General features: G+C 41.4%; 1 protein-coding gene across 3 annotated transcripts in view; it reads left to right on the top strand.

Moving 5' to 3' along the window:
* The window catches only part of crhr1 (corticotropin releasing hormone receptor 1), a 389,999-nt gene that overhangs the window by 292,585 nt on the left and 71,935 nt on the right, over nt 1-25,479 (top strand). For all 3 annotated transcript variants that reach the window (XR_009650889.1, XM_060901899.1, XM_060901900.1), the window contains exon 7: nt 23,238-23,358. Coding sequence is in view for 2 of the 3 variants with exons in the window: in XM_060901899.1 (XP_060757882.1) it covers nt 23,238-23,358 (121 nt within the window). In the remaining variant the exon portion in view is untranslated. The remainder of the gene's footprint in view (nt 1-23,237; nt 23,359-25,479) is intronic.

The raw sequence follows: 25,479 nt of genomic DNA on the forward strand, positions 1-25,479 counted from the left end.
CAGTCATTAACCTGTGCTACTTGCTCTCGATAGCACTGGCTTGACTGCTTTATTAGCATTTACTAATACTACTGATGAATGCTACACCGGCTGGAAGGTGACTTCACTGCTGCACTGACTCGCGGTTAAGCTTGCATTGACCTTCAAGAAAGCCGAGGGCGATAAATTTTTGGTCCCTCCCACTATAAATCAAAATCTGATTGGTTAATTCGCCTGTCACTTCCTACATAACCATACATTGCCATGGCCTTCTGTCCCGGCAATGAAGTCCTAACCAATGAGTGAGCCAGCTCTAAACTCTTCTCAGCCTAGAGACAACAAACACAAAAAATCTCATTGGATAACTCAATTTTGATGGTTTCAGGACAGTAACCCTTTCATTTCTGAAGCAAATTTGATAGAAAATGAGGCCGATTTATAAGAGAATAATTATAATTAAATTATGAAAGAAATTAAATGTAACATTTAAAATACTGATGTTTGGGCTTCTCTGAAGGCCTAGAAGGCCCTGACAGTTCCCCTTTGAAATATACATTGTACTGCAAATCACGGTACACACTCAACACTCTCATCAAGACAACAGTAAGCTATTTGCCAACTATCATTTCTAGCCCCTGCTCATAAACAGAAGTGACACGGTTGACAGGTCCTGATTTAGACTGTCGGTGCTTATTCCTCTAGATCCATTTGTGTTTGTGAATATGGTCCAGGAGTCGCACGGGTTCTCCAGAGCAATTTCCACTGTCAGTTTCACAACACAATTTCACACACAGATGGCTAGCACTTTTTCTGTTTTCAGCAGACATGCTTGATTGACAAGGTTTTCATCTCATCTCATTATCTCTAGCCGCTTTATCCTTCTACAGGGTCGCAGGCAAGCTGGAGCCTATCCCAGCTGACTACGGGCGAAAGGCGGGGTACACCCTGGACAAGTCGCCAGGTCATCACAGGGCTGACACATAGACACAGACAACCATTCACACTCACATTCACACCTACGGTCAATTTAGAGTCACCAGTTAACCTAACCTGCATGTCTTTGGACTGTGGGGGAAACCAGAGCACCCGGAGGAAACCCACGCGGACACGGGGAGAACATGCAAACTCCGCACAGAAAGGCCCTCGCCGGCCACAGGGCTCGAACCCGGACCTTCTTGCTGTGAGGCGACAGCGCTAACCACTACACTACCGTGCCGCCCTGACAAGGTTTTATTTATAGCAAAAAATAAACCAGTGGTCTGTTTCACTATCACTTTGCACTGTCTGTGTCTACAAGCTTGATGTATCCCAGCTGGACGCATCTCAGGAGCAACTTCCTGAGTATTTTAGGCAATGAATGATGACTTGAATAATTCTGATTTTACACTAATCAGTTTTCCCCATTTCTACTGCCAGCTCCTAGCTTAATATATAATTATACAGTGGTGCTTGAAAGTTTGTGAACCCTTTAGGGTTAGTTCGTGAACTGAATCTCAAGAAAGAGTGGGTCATGCAGCAAGATAGCAACCCGAAGCACACAATTCACTCTACCAAAGAATGGTTAAAGAAGAATAAAGTTAATGTTTTGGAATGGCCAAGTCAAAGTCTTGACCTTAATCCAATAGAAATGTTGTGTGAGCAGTTCATGTGAGGAAACCCACCAACATCCTGGACTTCATGCTGTTCTAAATAGAGGAATGGGCTAAAATTCTTCCAAGGAAATGTTGTGCAGGACTGATCAACAGTTACCAGAAATGTTTAGTTGCAGTTATTGCTGTGCAAGGTGTTCACAACAGAAACTGAAAACAAAGTGGTGGTGGTGTAGTGGTTAGCACTGTCACCTCACAGCAAGAAGAGTCTGGGTTCGAGCCCAGCAGCCTATGAGGGCCTTTCTGTGTGGAGTTTGCATGTTCTCTCCATGTCTGTGTGGGTTTTCTCCAGGTGCTCCGGTTTCCCCCACAGTCCAAAGACATGCAGGTTAGGCTAATTGGTAGCTCTAAATAGGCCGTAGGTGTGAATGTGAGTGTGAATGGTTGTTTGTCTCTGTGTCAGCCCTGTGATGACCTGGTGACTTGTCCAGGGTATAACCTGCCTCTTGCCCATAGTCAGCTGGGATAGGCTCCAACTTTCCCACGACCCTGCAGAGGATAAGCAGTTATGGATAATGAATGGATGTATGGATGTTTAATTGGGTTCTCTTTATCTACTTTAAGGACATGTTTGAAAATCTCGTGTTTTAGATCATATTTTTGTCGAAAAATAGAAAATTCTGAAAGGTTCCCAAACTTTCAAGCACCACTGTATTAGTTCTCGATTCTATTCATTTTGCTAGAACCTCTTAATGTGCACTTCAGTCAAACTTCATGTTATAGAAACTTTCTATGAGAAATATAGAATTAATCCATCTATTATTTATACCGCGTATCAGTCAGGGTTGGGGGGATGTTGGAGCCAATCCCAGCTGACTTTGGGTGAGAGGCGGGGTACATCCTGGGTGGGTTGCAAATCTATCACAGGGCTAACATGGAAACAAACAGCCATTCACATTCACAACTGTGGGCATTTTAGGCCCTGTCCACACGTCAACGGATTCAGGTGAATCTGATAAAATTGTTTATCGTTTCAGCCTGGCGTCCACACGGCACCGGCGTTTTGGGTGCCCCAAAACGAAATCTTTTGAGAACGGGTTCCAGAGTGGAAAAATCTGGCAACGGAGCCGTTGCGAAGTCGTCTGGATGAGTAGAACGGATTTGTTTACGATGACGTCACAACCACATGTGCTTCACGCCGGGTAGAAGTGTAACGAACTTGATGCGAGTTGTCAACAAATCCTATAACTTGGTTCATGAAACGCGCTTACAAAATATTTTCACTGTGAATATTTATTGTGTAATGGTGCAAAGTGAGAGAGAGAGAGAAAGAGAGAGAGAGAGAATAGCCCTTAGGGCAGTCAATCCCGCCAGCAAAAACAGGGAAAAAAAGGAGCGATCTCACCTCTTCAGATGTTGGTTTAAGTCCGACAATACATTCCTCAAAAAGGGCCGTTCGTTCCTCTTTCTGCGTCTCCATTCAAAAAACGACCACGTGATTTAAAGGGACTATATCCATAGGATAGGGAGTGAGAAAGTGTGTGCGTGTGACAGGGATAGTCACTGTGTGCATGCGCAGTTATGCGCATGCGTCTACTTCTATTGTTCTGGTGTCTCCGATGGGACCGTCTTACAGCGCACCTAGAGGTGTGGCATGTGTATTGCATCGTTTTCAGCAAGCGTTGCGTTGCCATATGGACCTGAAATGTAACTGATCCGTTGCCCATGTGGACGCGATATTTAAAAAAAAAAATCTCGTTGCCGTTGTCGTGTGGATGTAGCCTTAAAGTAGCCAGTTGACCTAATATGGTATTTAGACCGTGGGAGATGTCCTTCATTCATCCTTACATTATTTTTCCAATATTCATTCATTCATTCATTTATTTATTCATTCAAGCAATCACTTTCTACTTCTCTCTCTTTCTCTTTTCACCTTGCTTTATCTCCTTGATTCAGTTTTCTTTCCATCTTTCTTTTGTGAGCTTTATACATCAGTGTTAGCAAACTGACTGACTGCTTTGTTTTATTGATCTAAAATAATCAACCCAGAAAAGGAGCTCATGAATGGACAATGCAGCTGGGTGTAAGCTGTGATTCTGTGTCACTGTGTTCAGGCTTGGAGCAAATTCAGCCTGTTACTATGTATAGTTCCATTATTAGAGCCATGCATTTTAATGAACTATATTTTTCTTCCACATCTTATTACCCCATCTCTTTCTTTCTCCATCCCATAATACACTTTTTTTTTTTTACCTTAATACTATCTTTGTCACATTCTTCTTAGTAGCATTCTCCTTTTTTTAGAACACTTTCCGTCTACATCCCCAATTCCAAAAAAGTTGGGACGCTCTGTAAACTGTAAATAAAAACAGAATGCGATACTTTGCAAATCATGGAAACCCTATATTTAATTGAAAATTGTACAAAGACAAGTCAAATGTTGAAATGTTGAAACAGAGAAATTTTTATTGTTTTTTGAAAAATATATGCTCATTTTGAATTTGATGTCAGCAACACGTTTCAGAAAAGTTAGGATAGGGGCATGTTTACCACTGTGTTGCATCACCTCTATGTTTAACACCACTCTGTAAACGTTTGGGAACTGAGGAGACCAATTGCTGTAGTTTTGAAAGAGAAATGTTGTCCCATTCTTACCTGATATACAATTTCAGTTGCTCAACAGTTCAGGGTCTCCTTTGTCATGTTTTGTGCTTCATAATGCACCAAATGTTTTAAATGGGAGACAGGTCTGGACTGCAGCAGGCCAGTTTAGCACCTGGACTCTTCCTACGGAGTCATGCAGTTTTAATATGTGCAGAAAGTGGTTTGGCATTGTCTTGCTGAAAGAAGAAAGGCCTTCCCTGAAAAAGATTTTGTCTGGATGGCAGCATATTGCTCTGAAGCATGTATACATTATTCAGCATTAATGATGCCTTCCCAGATGTACAAGCTACCCATGCCATGTGCACTAATGCACCCTTATACTATCACAGATGCTGGCTTTTGAACTGTGCACTGATAACAAGCCGGATGGTCCCTCTCCTCTTTAGCCTGGAGGACGTGGTGTCCATGACTTCTAAAAAGAATTTCTACTTTTGATTCATCAGACCTCGGGACAATTTTCCACTTCGCCTCAGTCCATCATAAAAGAGTTCGGGCCCAGAGAAGGTGGCGGTGTTTCTGGATATTGTTTATAACTTGCATTTGTGGATGCAGTAATGAATGGTTTTCACAGACGATGGGTTTCCGAAGTGTTCCCATACATGTCAACCTTTAGTTACCCATGCCCTTACAAAATCTGTACTTTTCCCTTACATACACCCATGAGCCTTTATACACGAGAAAAAAATCCAATATCCAAAGCACCAATTGTTTTATTCCACATTATACACTCCTATTGTAATAGGCATATTTATCATACTGCATCAAGTTAAAGGGATTAAATAAGCATACACTGAATAAAAAGAAATTTTAGATCCCAGAGAAAACAACTGAATTAAAAAGGACTATATGTACAGTCAAGTAAACAGTTATCTACTAAAGAGAATGACTGACTGAACTATAAACTTAATTATTTAATATACATTGTGTCAGTAATACCAAAATTATTGATGTAAATTTTGCAAATAAAATGTATTAAAATTAAATCAATATTAAGTCAACTAAAGATGACTGAACCACATCAAGTATATTATCTAAACAAGGATAAGTGAAAATATTAATAAGTAATGAAGTTAAATTGAAAATCTTCCCAGTAATTTATAACAAGAATTTGAATCTTATTCCTTTTTGAAGTGTTCTTTGTTGTACAAAGATGTTGCAGATTTGGCACTAGCTATAATAGCACTGCTTGGGTAGCAGTTGTAGCTCCTCATCACAGTTCATTTTAATTTGCAGATATGCAGTTCATGTGTCTGCAGCCATATTTTTTCTGTACTCCGTATGAATTTTCCTAACCAATGAAAAAGCCCTCTCACTATCTGCATTGCTATGTGGGAGGCACAGCAAAACAGTAAAACGTTGATTCAGCATTGGAAACCTGGCAAGCCCCAGAGCAGTTTTTACATCGAAGACCTTTCCCCAGTGTACATCTATTGGTACTTTTTTGCCATCATTTGCCCTGCATGGCACAACATCATCTGGCATAAGCTGAAAGCCCTCCCACTCCTCCTTCAACTGCTCCAGGTAAAAGCTAAAAGAGGAAGTTAAATTGACACCACCACTATAGTTCAGGTCATCCTTTTTAGATGGATCTAACACTGCAAGATTGACCAACACTTCATTGTCAAATGGAAATTTATCCATCATCTTCCTGACAGCAGCCTCATAAAATCCTCTGACAGAGGAGAAGAAGACCTGGACAGTTTTTGCGTCCAGGTCTTCCTCTAGCTCCACCAGGCGAGATCTGACTGCAGGCCCCACCGCCAGCTTGTCATCGGACTGCTGCAGCTCCTGGTTGCTCACATCAAATTCCCTAAGGTTCCTGCAGGACTTGACATGCTTCAGCTCCAAGAACTTCACAGCAATCTGCCGTAGAAGCCTGTCCATCTCGGGGAGGAGACTGCCAACCATGCAATCCTCCCCTTGAAAAAGGATGTTAAACTGATTGAGCACTGGCATAATGTACTTCAGGAACAACAGTATCAACTCAGTCAGGGGCTCCTGTAGCCTGTCATTTATCAACTTGACCTTTGCCTGTTTTCTCAACATCTTTACGACTGGCAAAGTAGCTTCGCAAGGCCGGCAGTTGGCTCAGCAGGCGGTTGCAGACTTTCTCTAGGGACAGCCAACGGGTAGGACAGTGCTTCAAGATCTGCTGCTCTTCTACCTAGAATTTAATGTAGAACAATTAATTGAGGAAAAGCTGGAAGACTACCAGAAGAGAATCTCAAAGACTCCTTATGTTTTAGTGATACGATAGGTCTGTTAGCTAACCTCTGTAAACTGCTGAAATTCTTTGAAGTCCTGAATGCACTTTGAGCTGTGGTGGGAAAAGTAGAACACATCACCAGAAGGTCATCTACTTTAAATGGCAGCACCTTCACATAAAATTTGCCAAGTGGCAAATGCAGCCAATGCTGAAACAGAAATAACATTAGAATAAGTACAGTACTGAAGTACTATTCTGGTAAAAATTTTGGTGCATATATATGTATCTATGTATTACTGCAGACCAGGTCAGAGGTCAACTGAGGAAGCTTCACCCCAGGAAAGCAGCAGGCCCGGACAAGGTGTGTCCACGACTACTGAAGACCTGTGCTACTAAACTGGGTGAACCACTCCAACGCATCTTCAACCTCAGCCTGCAGCTGGGGAGTGTGCCAACCCTCTGGAAGACATCATGTATTGTTCCAGTTCCCAAAAAGAATCGGCCCAGCAAGCTGAACAACTTCCGACCGGTGGCAGTCACTTCACATCTGATGAAGATGTTGGAGCGGCTCTTCCTCAGCCTCCTCAGACCCCAGGTACAACATGCCCAGGACTGTCTGTAGTTTGCGTACTGGTCAGGTGTTGGTGTGGAAGATGCCATCCTCTACCTGCTACACCGAGCCCACTCACATCTGGATAAGGGAAATGGCACAGTGAGGATCCTCTTCTTGGACTTCTCGAGTGCCTTCAATGCCATCCAGCCCCTATTGCTTCAGGACAAAGTGAGCAGGATGCGAGCGGACCCCTGCCTGGTCACCTGGATCTCCAGCTACCTCACTGACAGGCCGCAGTACGTCAGGCTGAAGGACATCACGTCTGACACTGTAATTAGCAGCACTGGAGCACCCCAGGGCAGGGTGCTGGCCCCTCTTCTCTTCACCCCGTACACTGCGGACTTCTGCTACAACTCGGAGCTGTGTCACATTCAGAAGTTTGCCAGTGACACAGCCATCATTGGGTATATCACTAATGACAGAGAGGAGGAGTATAGGAGCCTGGTGAGGGACTTTGCTGTGTGGTGCAACAGGAACCATCTGAAGCTCAACACCTCGAAGACCAAGGAGCTGGTCATTGACTTTGGGAGGTCCAGACCAAGGTCACAACCAGTTCTGATCAAGGGAGTCGAGGTGGAGGCTGTGGATTCCTACAAGTACCTCGGGCTGTGGCTGGACAGCAAGCTGGACTGGACTTGCAACACCAATCACTTATACAGGAAGGGACAGAGCAGGCTATACTTCCTTAGGAGGCTGTGGTCCTTTAACATCTGCAGGAAACTCCTGTGGATGTTCTATCAGTCTATGGTCGCCAGTGTCCTGTTTTACACCATGGTGTGCTGGGGGGGGGCAGCACATCCAAGAAGGACACATCCAGGCTGGACAAACTGATCAGGCGGGCCGGCTCTGTGGTTGGCATGAAGCTGGACTCTCTGGTGACGGTGGCAGAAAAGAGGTCCATGGACAAACTATTGAACATCATGGACAATGCCAGTCACCCTCTGCACACCGTCAGCAACCAGGGGAGCCTGTTCAGTGACAGAATGCTCCTTCCCAAGTGCAGGAGGAACAGACTCAAAAACTCCTTTGTCCCTCACGCCATCAGACTGTACAACTCCTCTCTGGGGGGGAGGAGGGGTAACAGGAGGACAAAGGACGGGAAGGAGCAGTAGCCTAGCCTAACAATAAGCAATACCGGACAATGTGCAATATAAAGTGCAATATCTCTCCTGCTGCCCCCCCTTTCCCCCTCCCCCCTTCCTCTCTTCCCCATACCTTATTCTTTTTATATTTGTATATGTAAATACTTAATTTATTTTAATTTATCTAGAAGTTTTCTCTATTTCTTTTCTCTGTTTATCTGTAATGATGCTGCTGGAATCTTAATTTCCCTGAGGGTACCCTCCCAAAGGGATCAATAAAGTTTTATCTAATCTAATCTAATCTAATCATGGTGTTGCAATTGTCACTTGCAAACTCAACCATGTTGGCCCAGGGGATGTAATTTTCACTGAAAATATGCATTATGCATTAGTGCTCATTTTGTAATTATAAGGCATTTATAATATTATACATATTACTACACACTTCCAGTCTAGATTGTTAAACAGGTATACAGATTCAGCAAACTGGCACACCGTTTTACAATTTAAAGAATAAACTCTTACCTCATGAAGCTGTCAACAGCTTCAAATATCGCTGAAGCTTTACCAGAAGGAAGTTCTGGTAAATCCAGCATTCTGGTTTTTACACAGACATCTTCAAAAATGCATGCCAGAATGACCAAGCTCTTGGTGCTGTTTCTGTCATTGCTTTCATCGATCATCAGGCTAAATGGATGCTGGCTCATTTTTTCGATGACAGGATTTGCATAAGCAGGGGCTAAACTTCCTTTGACGACCATGGTCGTCTTCATTCGTTTGCATGCAAAATCCTGGGTGACCAACAAATGAATAAAAGGTTAGGTCTACGTACATAACTGGCAAGTATAGATTATTTTCCTGGTCAATAAAAGAAAATCAGAGCACGGCAAACATGTAGATGGTGTTAAATTGCTTCCATCTCTTACTACACATTTTAGAGACAGGTTACCAACGGTCATTACCACCATTACTCTTCATTCAATACTTTTCCAGTTTACTGACGACTGATGGTAGTAACGAGCGTTGGTCATCTGTGTCTACATATCCTCCTGGGAACCAAGAAAAGAATGTGTCTCTCAATTTCTCTTTTGTTGTGATTTCCTCACTAGATAAGCTTAAAAAAACAACTTACAATTTAGATTTTTTCACAAAAAAAGAAAAAGGATGCATTTTTTACAAGACACCAGGATTCAAGTGAATAGCTTGAAAGAGTAAGAGGGTGTGCATGTAAAACAAATGTCAACTGCAGAGGACACAAGTCTATGGGTTGGTTCTCAGGAGGATAAAATGTCTATCAGCAATTAAAATGTTTAGGGAAGCAAAACCGCTGGGTAACTACAGTTGCCGTTGTATAAACGGTGCCTCCCAGTATCACCTCCCTAAATTATCATGATAATGGAGGAAGCTTTCCTACATGCAAACAGTAAAAACTAAAAAAAAAAAACACAAATGCTTACCTGTGCAGTCTTTGAATCGGGAAAAAATTTTTTCGCTAGCTCCGAAAAATGGTCAGCCACAGTCGGGGGGATGTTGTGTTCCACGAGAAATTGGCAGAACGTAACTTCTGCAGCCATCACAGAAGTCTGGGCAGTCCGAGCCGATGTACTTGCGCCAAAATGCTGCTCCATAGACTTGAAGGTCCTGCATTTAACGGCGCAGTCTTTATGTGCCTTGGTTTGGAAATGCAATTTCAGGCCATAAAAACCTGAAACTGCCATTTTAATGTGCTTTCTGCACGGAACACAGAGCGAATATTGGGGGCCATTTGAAGACGCTTGGATCCATCCTTTGTATTCTCCATCCGGAGTTTCCCATTCCTTCAGATGTCCAGTTCCAGCACGTTTTCTCTTTGCCATTGCATTTCCAGATGCCATTTTTAAAAGATAAAACTTGTCAAATTTGATTTGCACACGAGGACTGCTCAACCACAAATGACCAAGAAAACCACGTGCAACTAGAAAACCACAAATTGAAAATAGTTCCATTTCATTGGGCATGCGTGTTAGGACTGCTCATCCACAAATCAATGACTGAGAAAACCATGTGCAACTAGAAAACCATAAATCAAAAATAGTTACATTTTATTGGGCATGCGTGTTTGAAAAAATAAATGGGGGATGCTAAGAAAATTTTCTCGGAGTAGCGGAAAAAATCTCGGATGATACAAAACGTAATTTTCCCTTATGAAAATCAGTGTACGCTGTATTAGCCAAAAAATTGCATTTTCTTGTACAAAATACGGGGAAACCGTATAAGTTGACATGTAGGTGTTCCTGAGACCATACAGTGATTTCCACTACAGACACGTGTCTGCTTTTAATGCAGCGTCACCTGAGAGCCTGAAGATCACAGGCATCCAATGTCAGTTTTCAGCCTTGTCTCTTGCATACAGAGATTTCTCCAGATTCTCTGAATCTTTTCATGATATTATGTACCATAGATGATGTGATCCCAAATCCTTTGCAATTTTACATTGAAGAACGTTATTCTTAAATTGTTGCACTGTTTGCCCACACAGTCTTTCACAGAGTGGTGAACCCCTCCCCATCTTTACTTCTGAGAGACTCCGCCTCTCTGGGATGCTCATTTTATAACCAATCATGTTACTGACCTGTTGCCAATTAACCAAATTAGGGTTGTTTTTTGTTGTTGTTGTTGTTGTTATTTTAGCATTACACAACTTTTTCAGTCTTTTGTTGCCCCTGTTCCAACTTTTCTGAAATGTGTTGCTGACATCAAATTCAAAATGAGCATATTAAAAAATAAAATAACATTTCTCAGTTTCAATATTTGATATGTTGTCTTTGTACTATTTTCAATGACATCCAGGGTTTCCATGATTTACAAATCTTCACATTCTGTTTTTATTTATGTTTTACACAGTGTCCCAACTTTTTTTTGGAATTGGGGTTGTCACCACCATATCCTTACAAACGAATCTGTCTTTCACATGGAGGGGTCAGTGTGAGGATGGAATTAATTATTAATGAGCTATTGCTTTCATTAAAGTGTACATTCAGAGCAGTATTCACCTCCACCTTGGTTTTCCTGTTTTCACACATTCACGCATTCTCTTTCCTGTTTAAGCCTGAGGCACAAACCTTTCTTTCTGTCCATGTTGCAGTTTGCACAATTAATTGCTTATCTCTATTTTGTGATAAAATGGCAGCGTTCAGAGGAAGCTTTAAAGTCACCTGATATTTGAATTGATTTCTTAGCATCCCATATTACTATAAAGTAATTTGCACAAGTTCATGTCTACATCAAAGCAAACTGGAGAATGCTTTAACTTTGTGTGCGTGTGTGCGTGCGCATTAATATTCTGCAGATGGGTGTTCAATTTACAAAATCCTGCACTTAAAAACATGTAGAACCCCTGGGGTTTTATGCCAGCCTCCTAGTGCTCATCATCCTTGGCATATTTTCAGTAAACCTCCCCTGGTCAATTTTGTTTAATGGGCTTCACACACACGCCTTTTGAATGCAAACACAGTAAACAGTGCTTTAGTCCAACAGTAAACTGTTCTGTTCTCTCTGCACTTGGTTACATCCTAATGTGGAACGTGAGGATGTGGAACTGAGGCCCTGTTTACATTATTTCAAATCAGCGGATCATCAGATTAACGTTTTTAAAACGATTCGCGTACACACACAAAATTTCTGTGCCCGCAACAAAACCGTTCCCCGTGCACACAGCAACGCCAATGCACGGATACGCTAATCACATGACTAATTAGACGGCACGTCACATGATCCCAGTGCATATCGGGCATGCGCAAGTCACTCACCACTTGCAAGCACATAAAGTGTGTGAGAGATTGAGAGAGAGAGGAGAGAGAGAGAGAGAGAGAGAGAGTGTGAGAGAGCATAAGAATCAAAATTTGAAGTTCTTTATGGAAATCAGGGACGCCGTGTCATTGGGACTAAAGAGGAGAAGGTTTTTCAGCAGTCGCGTCACATGACCAACGTGGCATGACCAACGCCAGCGAATCAGGAAGGTGGATGTCACAGTGACGTTGTCCAATGATGACGTCAACTAGAGCTCAGCACTGCGTATCCTCGTTCCTCAATGTTTACACAGCACCGGATCAGATACGTACTGGGTTGAATACGTGGGCCCTGGCGGATTCAAACTGTTCCGCCTGTGGAGACGTTTCCCGGCGTTTTAATGTGCACGGACAGTGCATCCGCAACGACAACGATACGGATACGGTCTAATGTAAACACCACCTGTATGTTTTTATAAGTACCTTTATTGGCCAAGTATTTATAGTGTATGGGGAATTCTGTCGTAGTACTAATTAGTAATTCTGGCACAGTGGTGTAGTGGTTAGCACTGTTGCCTCACAGCAAGAAGGTTCTGGGTTCAAGCCCAGTGGCTGATGGGGGCCTTTCTGTGTGGAGTTTATATGTTCTCCCTGTGTCTGCATGGGTGTGCTCCGGTTTCCCCCACAGTCCAGAGACATGCAGTTAGGTTAACATGGGACAACCTTGGGCTGAAGTGCCCCAGAGTGACGGCGCACATACGCAGCGGCTTTGCTCTCCTATGTTGAACTAAATTTCATTCGTACATTTGTGCAGTGACGAAGGCATTCTATTCTATTCTATTCTATTCTATTCTAAAAATCTAGTCATTATTCAATTAAAATATGGAAACAAAGGGTTATTTAGTAATGAGATGAATAGAAAGGAGCTTATTGGATCCCAGACGGGTGTTGATGTAAGTGTGAGGCGGTTTGGGAAAACCCATTAGATGTCACTGTGCCAAGCATTCTGGGAAAGGGGAGGACCAAAATTGGGATTTAACACAATGTATAAAACCTTAAAGCCCTATTCAGATTGGATTAGTCTATCAAGAGGACATGGATAATAAATTTAGCGTGTCTCCTCAGTGATAAAAATCTCGCCTCCTGGCAGCAGTAAAATGACCACAAATGGAGTGAGTTTCTAGCAAGCTGTATTTTCTACAAACATGGTCATGCTCCATTCATAACCTGCGTTCAAACAGTCAAAGACGCACTAGAGTAGAGAAGAAACGCTGACTCTTATTTCAGTTTGAGGCAAATCAAAGTTCCACCAACAGTTTGAAGATCTCATCTCATTATCTCTAGCCGCTTTATCCTTCTACAGGGTCGCAGGCAAGCTGGAGCCTATCCCAGCTGACTACGGGCGAAAGGCGGGGTACACCCTGGACAAGTTGCCAGGTCATCACAGGGCTGACACATAGACAAAGACAACCATTCACACTCACACCTACGGTCAATTTAGAGTCACCAGTTAACCTCTTTGGACTGTGGGGGAAACCGGAGCACCCGGAGGAAACCCACGTGGACACGGGGAGAACATGCAAACTCCACACAGAAAGGCCCTCGCCGGCCCCGGGGCTCGAACCCAGGACCTTCTTGCTGTGAGGCGACAGCGCTAACCACTACACCACCGTGCCGCGCCAGTTTGAAGATATAATACAATAAATCAACGAGCTCGTCAATGATGGCATAGCTCACTCCAGCCCTGTCTAGTCCGGAAGGAACGATCTAAAGTGGGCTACCTTGTGCAGTTCTTTTTTGTTGAACTGCTCATTAATGGTTAATTAGTCCATAACTTAATTGTAATTCAGCAAATCTGGGTCGAAGTTATATGCACCCTAGGTACCCCTACCTTCATGCCAGAAAGAATAAAAATCAGTGAAGAATTGATAGAGAAGAAGCGATTTTCGTGAAATGTGGACAACGCCAGACGGATGACCGACAACACGTGATGGCATAAGCTCATCGCCTATTGGCCGAATATGCTAATAATCACAAAGTGTGTGAGAAGCACTTTTTGATGCATTTTTTTTCTATTTTTTGTTTCGCAACTCAGGAAGTGTTTAATGTCTGGGGAGAGTCACTGATACACACACTGAATGAAACTGAATACAGTGTGTCACAGCAGTCAAACATCTATTTTTTTTTTTTTATTTTTCACCCAATGCAAGGTGACATCTGTAGAGAAAATCATGGGGGGTGTTTATTTAGATGGGACTGAACTCATCAGATGATTGCAGAGTTTGGCAAAAAACAGTACATCATTCAGCTTGTAATTTTCTCAGAGGAGGTTTGAGGAAAAACATGTTTTGAGACATGACTGATCTGTCCAAAAAATAAACTTATAGAGGAACACCTGTAAAATAGGTAATTACACCAGAACCCCCATTTAAATTTAATCTTATCCAGATACGGCTGACATGTCATTTCTTCACATAGTGAATGTCAGGCTTTGATTCATTTGTTGGGTAGCTACATGTCCTAGCGTAATGGACATAACCCTAATTGATTCAGTTTGCAATCAAATCCAGGCTGTCAGATCATCTGTGACGCTCCTGAGCTGGCGCATCATCATCAAAATAAAGAAGAGCACTTGGCATGCAATACAGATGACAGTGGACAAAGTTTTAAAATGTTTGAATGACCTTATATAATGCTTTTGTGAACAGAACAAAACTGATTGAACATGGATGTTAGCATGAACAGAGATCAGCTGAGAGAAGATGCAGTGACGAGGCTTGTGTTTAAATGCTGCGAATGACTTGCCTCAGCTGATGAGACACAGACTGATGTGGATGCTGTTGATCAACAAAGTGATTCTACATTTCCCATTGTAAACTTCGAATTCTAGCTATGTGCAACTTTCTATAAGTAGATTAGGGAAATTTGTACATTATGGAACAATTAAGGACTCATGGTGTAAAGATGATTTCTAATCTTCTGGTTGTCCTTTTTATATAAAATAAACTGTACTGATTTTAAGCAAGGAATGACTACTGATCTGTCTGGCTGTAAGCTCTGAATAATTAACAGTTATTCCATGAAATCGAGTCGTACATGAGCTGATAGCCGACGAGGCACATAGCACCAAGTTGGCTATAAGCCATGTATGACGAGATTGAGTGGAATAACTGTTTTATTCTATCCACATTCACTGGATTTTGAGAAATATAGCATTTGTGACACCTCACCGAATCCAGGGACGCATGTCGGCTGAAACGAATCCGAGATAATCACAAAAGAAGCATTTTTTTTTTTTTCGAAATTTGTGATTTTCGTTTTTTTCCATCATGTGCAAGTTGAGATCTTGAAGAATGCAATCAGTATTTCAGATAATAAATTGTTTTGTTGGAAAAGCATACATTTTTTGTTGCAAATTGTCTCTCGTTTTTGTCAGGACTGTAGCCTGCTGGGGGGTGTGGGTAAATTACCATATGGGCCATTCACATGATGATTTAAGTCTTTTGTTTGTTTTTTTCGCGAATCAGCTGTATGATACGAGCTGAGCTCGTGGCTACTTAAGCTGCATACAGGCATGTAATTTCACTATGGAATGAGCAAGCTAAACAGAGCGCAGAGGAGCTGAAACACCGCAAAGCAAACAGACGCACGGTAGTTACATCGGAGATAACCATTTCTAGCAAAAAAAAACCACAACCAAAAGGAAGTGTTCTAGGACTACATTCCATCGGAGGCATTGGTGTGTGCAAGGCGACGTTTCTCTTTCTGATGGGGTAAGTTTATTAATCTAAGGTTGTGTGGTTGTTTTTGCATGTAACAGAGTGTGTTGTGGTTTGGTTACATGAAACTAGCGTTGTGTTAGTTGTGTTATCATCGTGCTATCTTTCTTTCTTATGGTGTGAGTATTTTGTTATTTTTGCATGTAACGGAGAGTGTTGTGGTTTGGTTACATGAAACTAGTGTTGTGTTAGTTGTGTCATCGTGCTATCTTTCTTTCTTACGGTGTGAATAATTTTTCAACCACAAAACGTTAAAGTATACTTTAGGACTTATTTTTGTACTTCATAATTGTTTTGGGCATACTTTGCATGGAAGGAAAATTGACGTGGTGATCTTTGTTTACATGAAAGTAGCATCGTGCTAGCTCGTAGGGGGTAGGGCTTTCCTTAATGTCATGCAGATGAGCACCATTATGTGCCCGCCCTACACCCAGAGTAGCTGAGATGGAAAACTTTGAGGGCGATTTTCTCCCTTTCCTGTTTTAAGAGGTATGCACTTTCAAAAGGCCACACATTCTTCAAATATTGTCAGATCTCCACATGGAAGGCATCATTGGAAAGCTTAGAAACTGTACTTTCTGAATCTGTCAATAACTCAAAATGCCCCCGGGTGGACATGTGTCCCTGAATTCCGTTATCTGACACTTTTTTTTCAAATTTGATACATAAAAACTTTATACAAAACATCTGACAAAATAATTTTTGCTTAGAATGTAAACAAACTGGCAAAATGACAGCAGCAATTTGTGAAAAATGCTAAAATAATAATTATTAAAAAAATACATTCTTACAATCAAATACTTTCATTCCAGGCGGCACGGTGGTGTAGTAGTTAGCACTGTTGCCTCACAGTAAGAAGGTCTGGGTTCGAGCCCCATGGCCGGCGAGGGCCTTTCTGTGCGGAGTTTGCATGTTCTCCCCGTGTCTGCGTGGGTTTCCTCCGGGTGCTCCGGTTTCCCCCACAGTCCAAAGACATGCAGGTTAGGATAACTGGTGACTCTAAATTAATGTGAGTGTGCATGGTTGCCTGTGTCTATGTGTCAGCCCTGTGATGACCTGGCAACTTGTCCAGGGTGTACCCCGCCTTTCGCCCGTAGTCAGCTGGGATAGGCTCCAGCTTGCCTGCGACCCTGTAGAACAGGATAAAGCGGCTAGAGATAATGAGATGAGATGAGACTTTCATTCCATATTTTGTTGCTTTGTTTGTATTTTTGGGGGTTTAGTTTTCGAGGAGTTTTTATTTCGTCCTCGATTGGTTCAACAACACGCTCTGCCATTTTGTTTTTCTCTACTCACGGTATATGAGCTGATATCCTAGTAGCAGAGTAGCCAATCAGAGCGTGCGATTGCTCATATCCAGTGAATGTGGATAAAATATTTGTTAATAGACTATTATGTTTTACTCCAACCTTTATAAACCTGGGTAAATGGTTATTGTTGGTGATTTAAGAAAATGAAACAAAATTTAACTCAAGGAATATTAAAGATGATAAATAGAAAATAAATCTTGCACTTTTTATGAAATAAAATTTTCTTAATTTAATTTTTGCTTTAAAAATATGAAAAAAATTGAATCATGAACTCAGTAGTGTGAATCAAATCAAATTGTGAATTGGGTGAATCGTTACAAGCCTAATAATTAGTACATCTGTTTGGCTGTATATGAAATAAAAATGTGAATAGAACCAGTAAATCAGTGTGTTGCTCTCTTTCAGGGCAGTTGGAACAGAATCTTCAAATGCAAGTTTCTTTTTCATTCAGACTTTAAAATGTTGTAGCATTGCTTATTATTGAGTTGCTGTATGTGGAAAAGAAACCATATCGTTATCAAAACTGCTGATAGTCGAAAATGTTAAATATGTCAGCATGGTTTTTCCAGGTCACCACACGCATACATGCTGACAGTGAGAAGCCCATTAGTGGGCTGTTTCCCCCCCAACTTTTCCTCATGTTCTTTTACAGGTTCACATTTTTTTTTCAAACAGCAGAATTAAGTAGAGAATGTGTGTTTGAGTCTGGGGGGTGATGTGGGTGTACAGTATGTGAGCAAGGGTGACAGAGATGAACAGATCAGTAGATGAGCTCTGTGGTGGGTTATTGATCTCTGTGAAGCACAAAAGCTTGTTGGGTATGTCGAAAACAGAAGATGATCCAGAATATGAAAATGGGAGTGTGGAAAAAAGCAAGATATACACATGACTCCAACATTGGCAAGGGTTCATTAGGCTTAATTAAATTTTCTTTCATTTGGAAACTGTATTTGAAAGAAATATTTCTGACTGCTTGCACTCTACATGTCTGATTTAATGGTTCACATAGTGTTTAGCATCAATAGTAGTGGAACAAAACGTGCAAATTTTGGTCAATGCATACATTATTTCAGCATGTTAGCTCAGAAATCATTTAGACTCTCTCACTCCTTTCACATCGTCCCACTTATGTGTATGGGGTTGCTGCCATGTGGACCCTATTGATTAATGGGAGCATAGATAGTTTTACACCAGATGCCCTTCCTGCCACAACCCTCCCATTTCCAGACTTGGGAAACAACCATTCATACCTATGGACAATTTAGAGTAGCCAATTAATCTAACTGCATGTCTTTGGACTGTGGGGGTAAACTAGAATACCTGGAGGAAACCCACACAGATACGGGGAAAAACATGCAAACTCCACACAGAAAGGCTCCCACCAGCCACTGGACTCAAACCCAGAACCTTCTTGCTGTGAGGCAAGAAGACCGCACTAACCACTGCACCACCAAAAATCAGTCGGTGCGTTTACATGCACATCCAAATCAAGCTACTGTTGGTAATCGAGCTAAGGGTCCCAGCAGGGGTGCCAGAGAAATCCAATCCTACATGCACACAAAGAAATTGAGCTATTGTGTGAGGTACATTGTGCACCCGAGCCACAGGTGGCGCTACATGCCCCATCGTGTTGGTACACTTCCGGTTGTCGTCATGAAGAAGAGCTATTCAAGAGTATAAACAAAATTATCAGTTCTGTGTTCACAAGAAGAACGACGACAAGGACAGCAACATCGAGAGATGTTCCTCCTGACCTCTTCTGCTGCTCGCTACTACTACTGTTGTCATGCCGACCGAGGCTGTTGTGTTTCCCGCTTGTGGTCTCGTCACTCGTCACTTCCGGAAGGGGCAGTGCTGAAGTAAGTAGCTCGACTACGTAGCTTGATAGGGTTTACATGCACTAAGTAGCTCGGCTACAATCGCATAATCTAGGTCGCTTAGCTCGATTACGAGAAATCCAGTTCGGTTCGATTTCAGCCAAGCTAAGGTGTTTCCATGGCATTTAGAACTTCGATTTCAGTCGAGCTACGGCAGAAATTCGATTTTCTCTATGTGCATGTAAACGCACTGAATGAGACTCCCAGTATTTTTAAGAAGTCTGCTCATTCATTCCATTACTCATTCATCTTCAGTAACTTATTCCTTTTCCTGGAACACACCCTGGTTGACAAGAACAAATGCATTTCCAAACTGCCGCCAATCTGTTGATTAAATTAACACTTTAACCCTGACACTGTGGAATTTTCATCTTTTGAGACACAAGTCTGAGTCCAGTCTTTGAGCGAATCAGTTTTCAGTTCTCTGATCCAGAACTTTGAGTCAATTCTCAAGACTCTGAGCTTAATCCCAAGTCAAATCTCAAGCCGTTGAGTCACAGGTCTGTGTCACAAGTCTCAGTTCTCAGTCGACTTTCCTTTCTCTGAACCGAAGTCAGAGTCAAGTCTCAAGTTCTGAGCCACAGGTCTTAGTCAAGTCTCTGAACTACAAGTCCAAGTCAAGTGTCAAATCTCTGAGCTAAAGTCCAAGGGTGGCATGGTGGTGTAGTGGTTAGCACTGTCGCCTCACAGCAAAAAGGTTCTGGGTTCAGGCCCAGCGACCGATGGGGGCCTTTCTGTGTGGAGTTTGCATGTTCTCCCCATATCTGTGTGGGTTTCCTCTGGGTGCTCTGATTTCCCCCACAGTCCAAAGACATGCTGTTAGGTTAACATGGGGTGGCCTTGGGATGAAGTGCTCTTGAGCAAGGCACCTACCCCCAACTGTTCCCTGGGCATTGTAGCATAGCTGCCCACTGGGTGTGTGCATGTGTGTGTTCACTGCTTCAGATGGGTTAAATGCAGAGGGCGAATTTCACTGTGCTTGAGTGTTCATGTGACAAATAATAAAGGCTTCTTCTTCTTCTAATTCAAATCTTATATTTGTGAACCAGAGTCAAATTTCAAGTCCTTGAGCTGAAGTCTGAGCTGCAAAACCAAGTCACATCTTATCGTGGAAGTGTGAACCTCAAAAGTAGCCAAAAATACACTTGCACAAAAGAAGTTGCCTTTTGAAAAAGCCCCTTTATTGTAAAAACAATCCAAGCGCTGAATGTGTCCAGACCACACTGAAGTCTTAAATTTTTTAAACGCTGTCCTGCTACAAGGGACCAACTCTAGAACTGCCCCTAAACAAAATTGCGGCTCCTATTAAAATTATTTGTAAAAGGACTTTTCTTTGTTTAAACACAGACTTCCAATTGGCTACCCAATGCAGGCTTCTCACTTGCTAAATCATAACTTCTGCTGTATTTGAAATAAAACAGATCGCTTGTGGCTCCCATGAAATAACATCTTAAGGTTTTGACTACACGATAGCATGTCTGTGTTTAACATACTAAGTGCTTTTACACTGATAACAATCAGTGGTAAAGAAACACAAGACAGTTACACACAAGATCTAAATATTTGAACTCCATAAATTGTTCCAGGCCTCAGCTTAATGGAGCCTAGTGACCGAAACACAACATAATTTCTCAGTGTTCTTAGAAAAATATTAGTCCTAGGCTAATGCAGTTTTGTGTCTCAGGCCCAGAATGAGAGAGTACTAACTTTCTCAACTGGCTAACAAAAATACATTCCGCAGTCTGACCTGTTGACTCTTGTAACACAGAAATCCTGGCACAAAGATAACCGTGGCCACAGAAACCGAAATCTTAACAGGTTTTGAAGCTGTAAACTCTAATCTTGAGGTATACAATAATACTACAGTCTCAAGTCTCTGAGCGAAGTGTTGTAGCAAGTCTCAGTTCAAGTCTCTGCACTAAAGATCCTTAAGTCTGAAAACCAAAATCCAAGTCAAGTCTCAAGTCTTTTGAGACACAAGTTGGTATCTCATGAAACGTTAACTAACATTCAAACTGTTAACTATATTATTTGAAGAGAATTTGCTTTTATTTGTATGCAATTGTGTGAAAGATTTAATAATAATAATAATAATAATAATAATCAGTTAAATTTATATCGCGCCTTTCTAATACCCAAGGTCACTTTACAGTTATAAGGGGGGGAATCCACCAAAAGAAGGTCAGGATATCATTCCAATGGTGTAGCAGCCACAGTCCCACCAAAAGTTGCATGAAAACAAGTCCCACACCGCCTGCACAGCTGCCGTGATGCTATTGGGCAACACCTCCCAGAACACCATGCCATGGATCCAAAAAACGAGCACAGAAGCACCGCCACGCAGAGCGCTGGTTATGTCCCACACCACCTGCACAGCCACCGCAACGCCACCGAGCAACATCACTTGGAACACCACGCCAAACACAAAAGCACCGCCACACAGAGCGCTGGACAACCCCGATGTAAAAATGAGCAACGAGCTCACTGTAGTCCATAGCGAGGAGCACAGGCATCACCCACGGCAAACCAAAGCCTGGAGGGAACTGACACCCAAAACTTGTCCAGAGCTACACCACAACCAGTGGACAAAACACTCAAAAAAAAAAAAAAAGATTTGTTCTTTCAGAGCATCTCTGACTTTTTGGCTTGACTTTATGGCCAGGCCAAACAGTGAGCACCTACTTCTTCACTTCAGAGAAAGAACAGTGATTTATGCAAACGTGAATAAAAGATTGTTTGGAAGTGTATCATCCTAGGTGCCTGAAGACACCAAGAAACTGCTTAGAAGCTTCCAAAACATACTCAAATAAGTGTGCTAAGCCCGTCTTAGGTTTCTGAGCGGATTTATCTGCAGCTTGGGTTTCTGACTGAGCAATATGTTTTGACCAAGACGACCTTTAAGAGCAAGATCAGAATGTTTTTGTCTTGTTTTTTGTATTTTGACCTGGATATTTAGTGCACCATGAACCGATTTTACTGTAAACTGCTTTATCTAAACAAACAACAACGACAAAAAAGACCCTATCATTATCAGTCCTGACAGCGGTCATGTACAGTACATGATGTACTTACTTGACTCTGGGATGGACACCAGATATAAGTAATACTAGATACTTTTTGTCAGCCACTACTGTTGAATGCTAAACACAATATAATACAATACACACACAATAGGCATTCATGGATAACCTAGAAATGTCTTTACCAACCACCTGGGTCCAATTTCCGGAGCATTTGTGCGCCATTGAAATACAATAGAAAAACAGGTCAGTGGTGTTCTATTGAAAGGAGGCAGACTTGTTATGTTCCTAATATAAGCTGGTGTGTGTTTGGGTGTGTAGGGTGATCACGAAATGGTAAGATTGGCTATTCAAAGAGGACAATGCTGTAAGGTTTTTGAATGTTGTGTGAGCTATGAGCCATCAATAACTTCCTGCATACTTCTTGATTATGCTGAGATTTGATCATTCAACAAAAATTGTAGTGCATACACCGATCAGCCATAAAATTAAAAACACTGACAGGTGAAGTGAATTACATTGATTGATTTGTGTTGTTACAGTGGCACCTGTCAAGGGGTGGGATATATTAGGCAGCAAGAGAACAGTCAGCTCTTGAAGTTGATGTGTTGGAAGCAGGAAGAACGGGCAAGCGTAAGGATCTGACTGACTTTGACAAGGGACCAATTGTGATGGCTGGATGACTGGGTCTGAGCGTCTCCAAAATGGTGCATCTTGTGAGGTGTTCCTGGTATGCGGTGGTTAGTACCAAACAAAAGTGGTCTAAGGAAGGACAACCGGTGAACCGGCGACAGGGTCATGGGTGTCGAGGGTTCATTGATTTCGCATGGGGCACGAAGACTAGCCCATATGGTCCAATCCCACAGAAGAGCTCCTGTAGTACAAACTGCTGAAAATGTTACTGCTGACACCTTTCTGTTTTAACCAGAATTAACTTTTTCAGCAGTTTGTGCTACAGTGTGTATACATACTGTATATACTGGACCTAGTTGCAGGAGTTGGTGTTACTCACAAAGACAATCATGATCGTAAAACAGCCCATGTAACATATATGAGCTTTTATGATTATCGTAGAAATGAGAAATGGCCACATACGGTAGCATCATTATCTGCAATATGTCTGGGAATTATATCCTAGGAGAAAAACCTATGATCTCGAGCTGAATGCAAAATTTGCATCCATCTTGGATTCTGGATAAAAAGTGCATAAACATATAGCAAAATCAAGAAAAGCATGTTTTACTTTAATGAGCTGAATATGAAATTGATAGACTAGATGGAGTTGAGTGTGTAGACGATCTTGGAGTTTAAGGGATTTATGTGGTTAAAAGAATTTTCTGTCTGTGCACAGGAGCATCCGCTGCCTGAGGAACATCATTCACTGGAATCTGATTACAGCTTTCATCCTACGCAATGCTACATGGTTCGTCGTGCAGCTGACCATGAACCCAGAGGTGCATGAGAGCAATGTGGTGAGTTACAGGACATGCGCACACACTTTAATGTTTCAGAATATTTAAACTTATTTCTCTATCTAGGCTAACGTTATCTAATCATTGATCTGCAACTTTACTTCACATTTCTTATGCTAAACACAATCCACATAAACACTGTCAATCCGAAATGGCAATTTGTTCACTGTCCATGGTAACGACACGGAGTGTGATATGGTGTTGGAGACCCAAGTAGCAAATAGAAATCTGCGATAAAACATTTAAGTTTCAGAGACACACAAAATTTTCACAATGGAAAATGTAATGTGTAATGGGACGGTTCTGCTACGTCGCATTTTAGCTGTATTCAGCAGGTGGCGCTGTGATCAGTCCTCCACTTCCGGGTCGTTCCCAGCCAAAACAGTACTCACTGTGACATTGGTTTGTATAAAGTTTCACTGAAATAAGATAGAATTAATAAATTTTATTGATGTTTAACTGGAATAGACGCTTATAAAATGTTGTCAAACGTACAAATATGCGAATTATCACCCATGCCACATCCATTATTGTGCTTAAGTTAGGGCTTGTGGTCTGGGTAACCGCGTCTACTTCACGTGGCCTGTAAGATATATTTGTGCTTATCATGCTTATTGATGGGCCAGTTATTGCGAAATCATAATGATGTTTGATTTTTTTATATTGATCACATACTTGAATAATCAAACAAATATTTCTTCAAAAGAATGCATACATTTAAATTTTGATGAGTGCTGATTCTATATTGGTGTATAGTTCATATATTTGGGGATAAGAATTCTGGTAACAGAAATTAACACACATGGCTAAATTGGCTGTTGAACTCATTAATATAACAATAATATGGTTTTTGTGGGCGTTATAGTTATTTGAGGCTCGGCCTGAATGATTTGAAGCCCGACATGGTTCATTTGAAGCCCAAGCGGTAGCGATAATTTATTTATGTTTTATTAGGTGTGATTAATGTTTGTGTGTTTTAATATTAATCTCTTAATTAACGTCCTAGCAACTGGTAATAATTCTTAGCAATTGTAAAATTGTCTGCCACATTTACGTTTTTTTTAATTCGGTAATGCACGAGTCCTCGTGAGTTTTCAAACATTTCAAATTGTCAGTCCCCAAATATTTGAGAAGTTGATGTCTAAATACCAGCATAACATCCTAACTCTGGTTCATAGCCCCATTTCCAAAAACCTACCCAATAATAATATCCCTCATATTCCTTGAAAACTTTCAATGTTTTGAGGATGTTTTGAGTTGGGAATGTAAATTATGAGCCTCTTCAGTAAGTCTATGTTAAAACACCAAACACCAATGCGAACAGAAATGAAATTGGACGTGTCCATTTCCTGCAAATATCACTCTAATCAACTAATGTCAAGGAGTCCAGGGGTTACACTCACAGTGACCAGAATGATCAAATTGACAAATTTACGATTTAACAGACTATTTTCATCACAAAAAACATTTACTTGATGGCGCCGTATCTTTAAAATTTACAAGATGTTATTAAACTTAAAACAAACCACAATAAACCCTGAATAAACCCTTTACTTTTGTTGGTTTGGGCTGTGTGGCGTCCACCGTTGTTGACATTGTTGAACGACCCAGTGGCGCACACGCCACCTGTTGACTACTCTGCACATATCATAGCAGAACCGTCCCATTGTAAAAATAAAGCAAAAATAAAATGTAATTACTTAGTTATATAATGGGTTCAGAGCCCTTTTACTCAATCAGTTGGTCCAAGTGTGATTTAGCCAAAATGTTTAGAAGAGTTAAGTCTTGATAGAGTTCTGTTAGCTGGAAATAAACTCAAAATATGCACACACGTAAGCACGCACACACATGTAATGTGTATATGTTGCAGGTTAAATCCGGTCTTAGGTTAAACCTGTATTCAACCTAGGTTCAACTGTCTGAAAAGGGATTTTCTTTTATAGGGTGTCATAACAAAATAGGTTGTTTTTTTTTTGGGGGGGGGGGGGGTGAAATAATAATAATAATAAAAAAGAAGAAAATGGTAATAATAATAATAAGTTCAATTTATATAGCGCCTTTCACAAAACCCAAGGTCGCGTTACAGTTATAAATAAATAAAGTCAGTCCACCAAATAGAGG

Source organism: Neoarius graeffei, chromosome 20, assembly GCF_027579695.1.
Source record: "Neoarius graeffei isolate fNeoGra1 chromosome 20, fNeoGra1.pri, whole genome shotgun sequence".
NCBI classification, from domain to species: domain Eukaryota; kingdom Metazoa; phylum Chordata; class Actinopteri; order Siluriformes; family Ariidae; genus Neoarius; species Neoarius graeffei.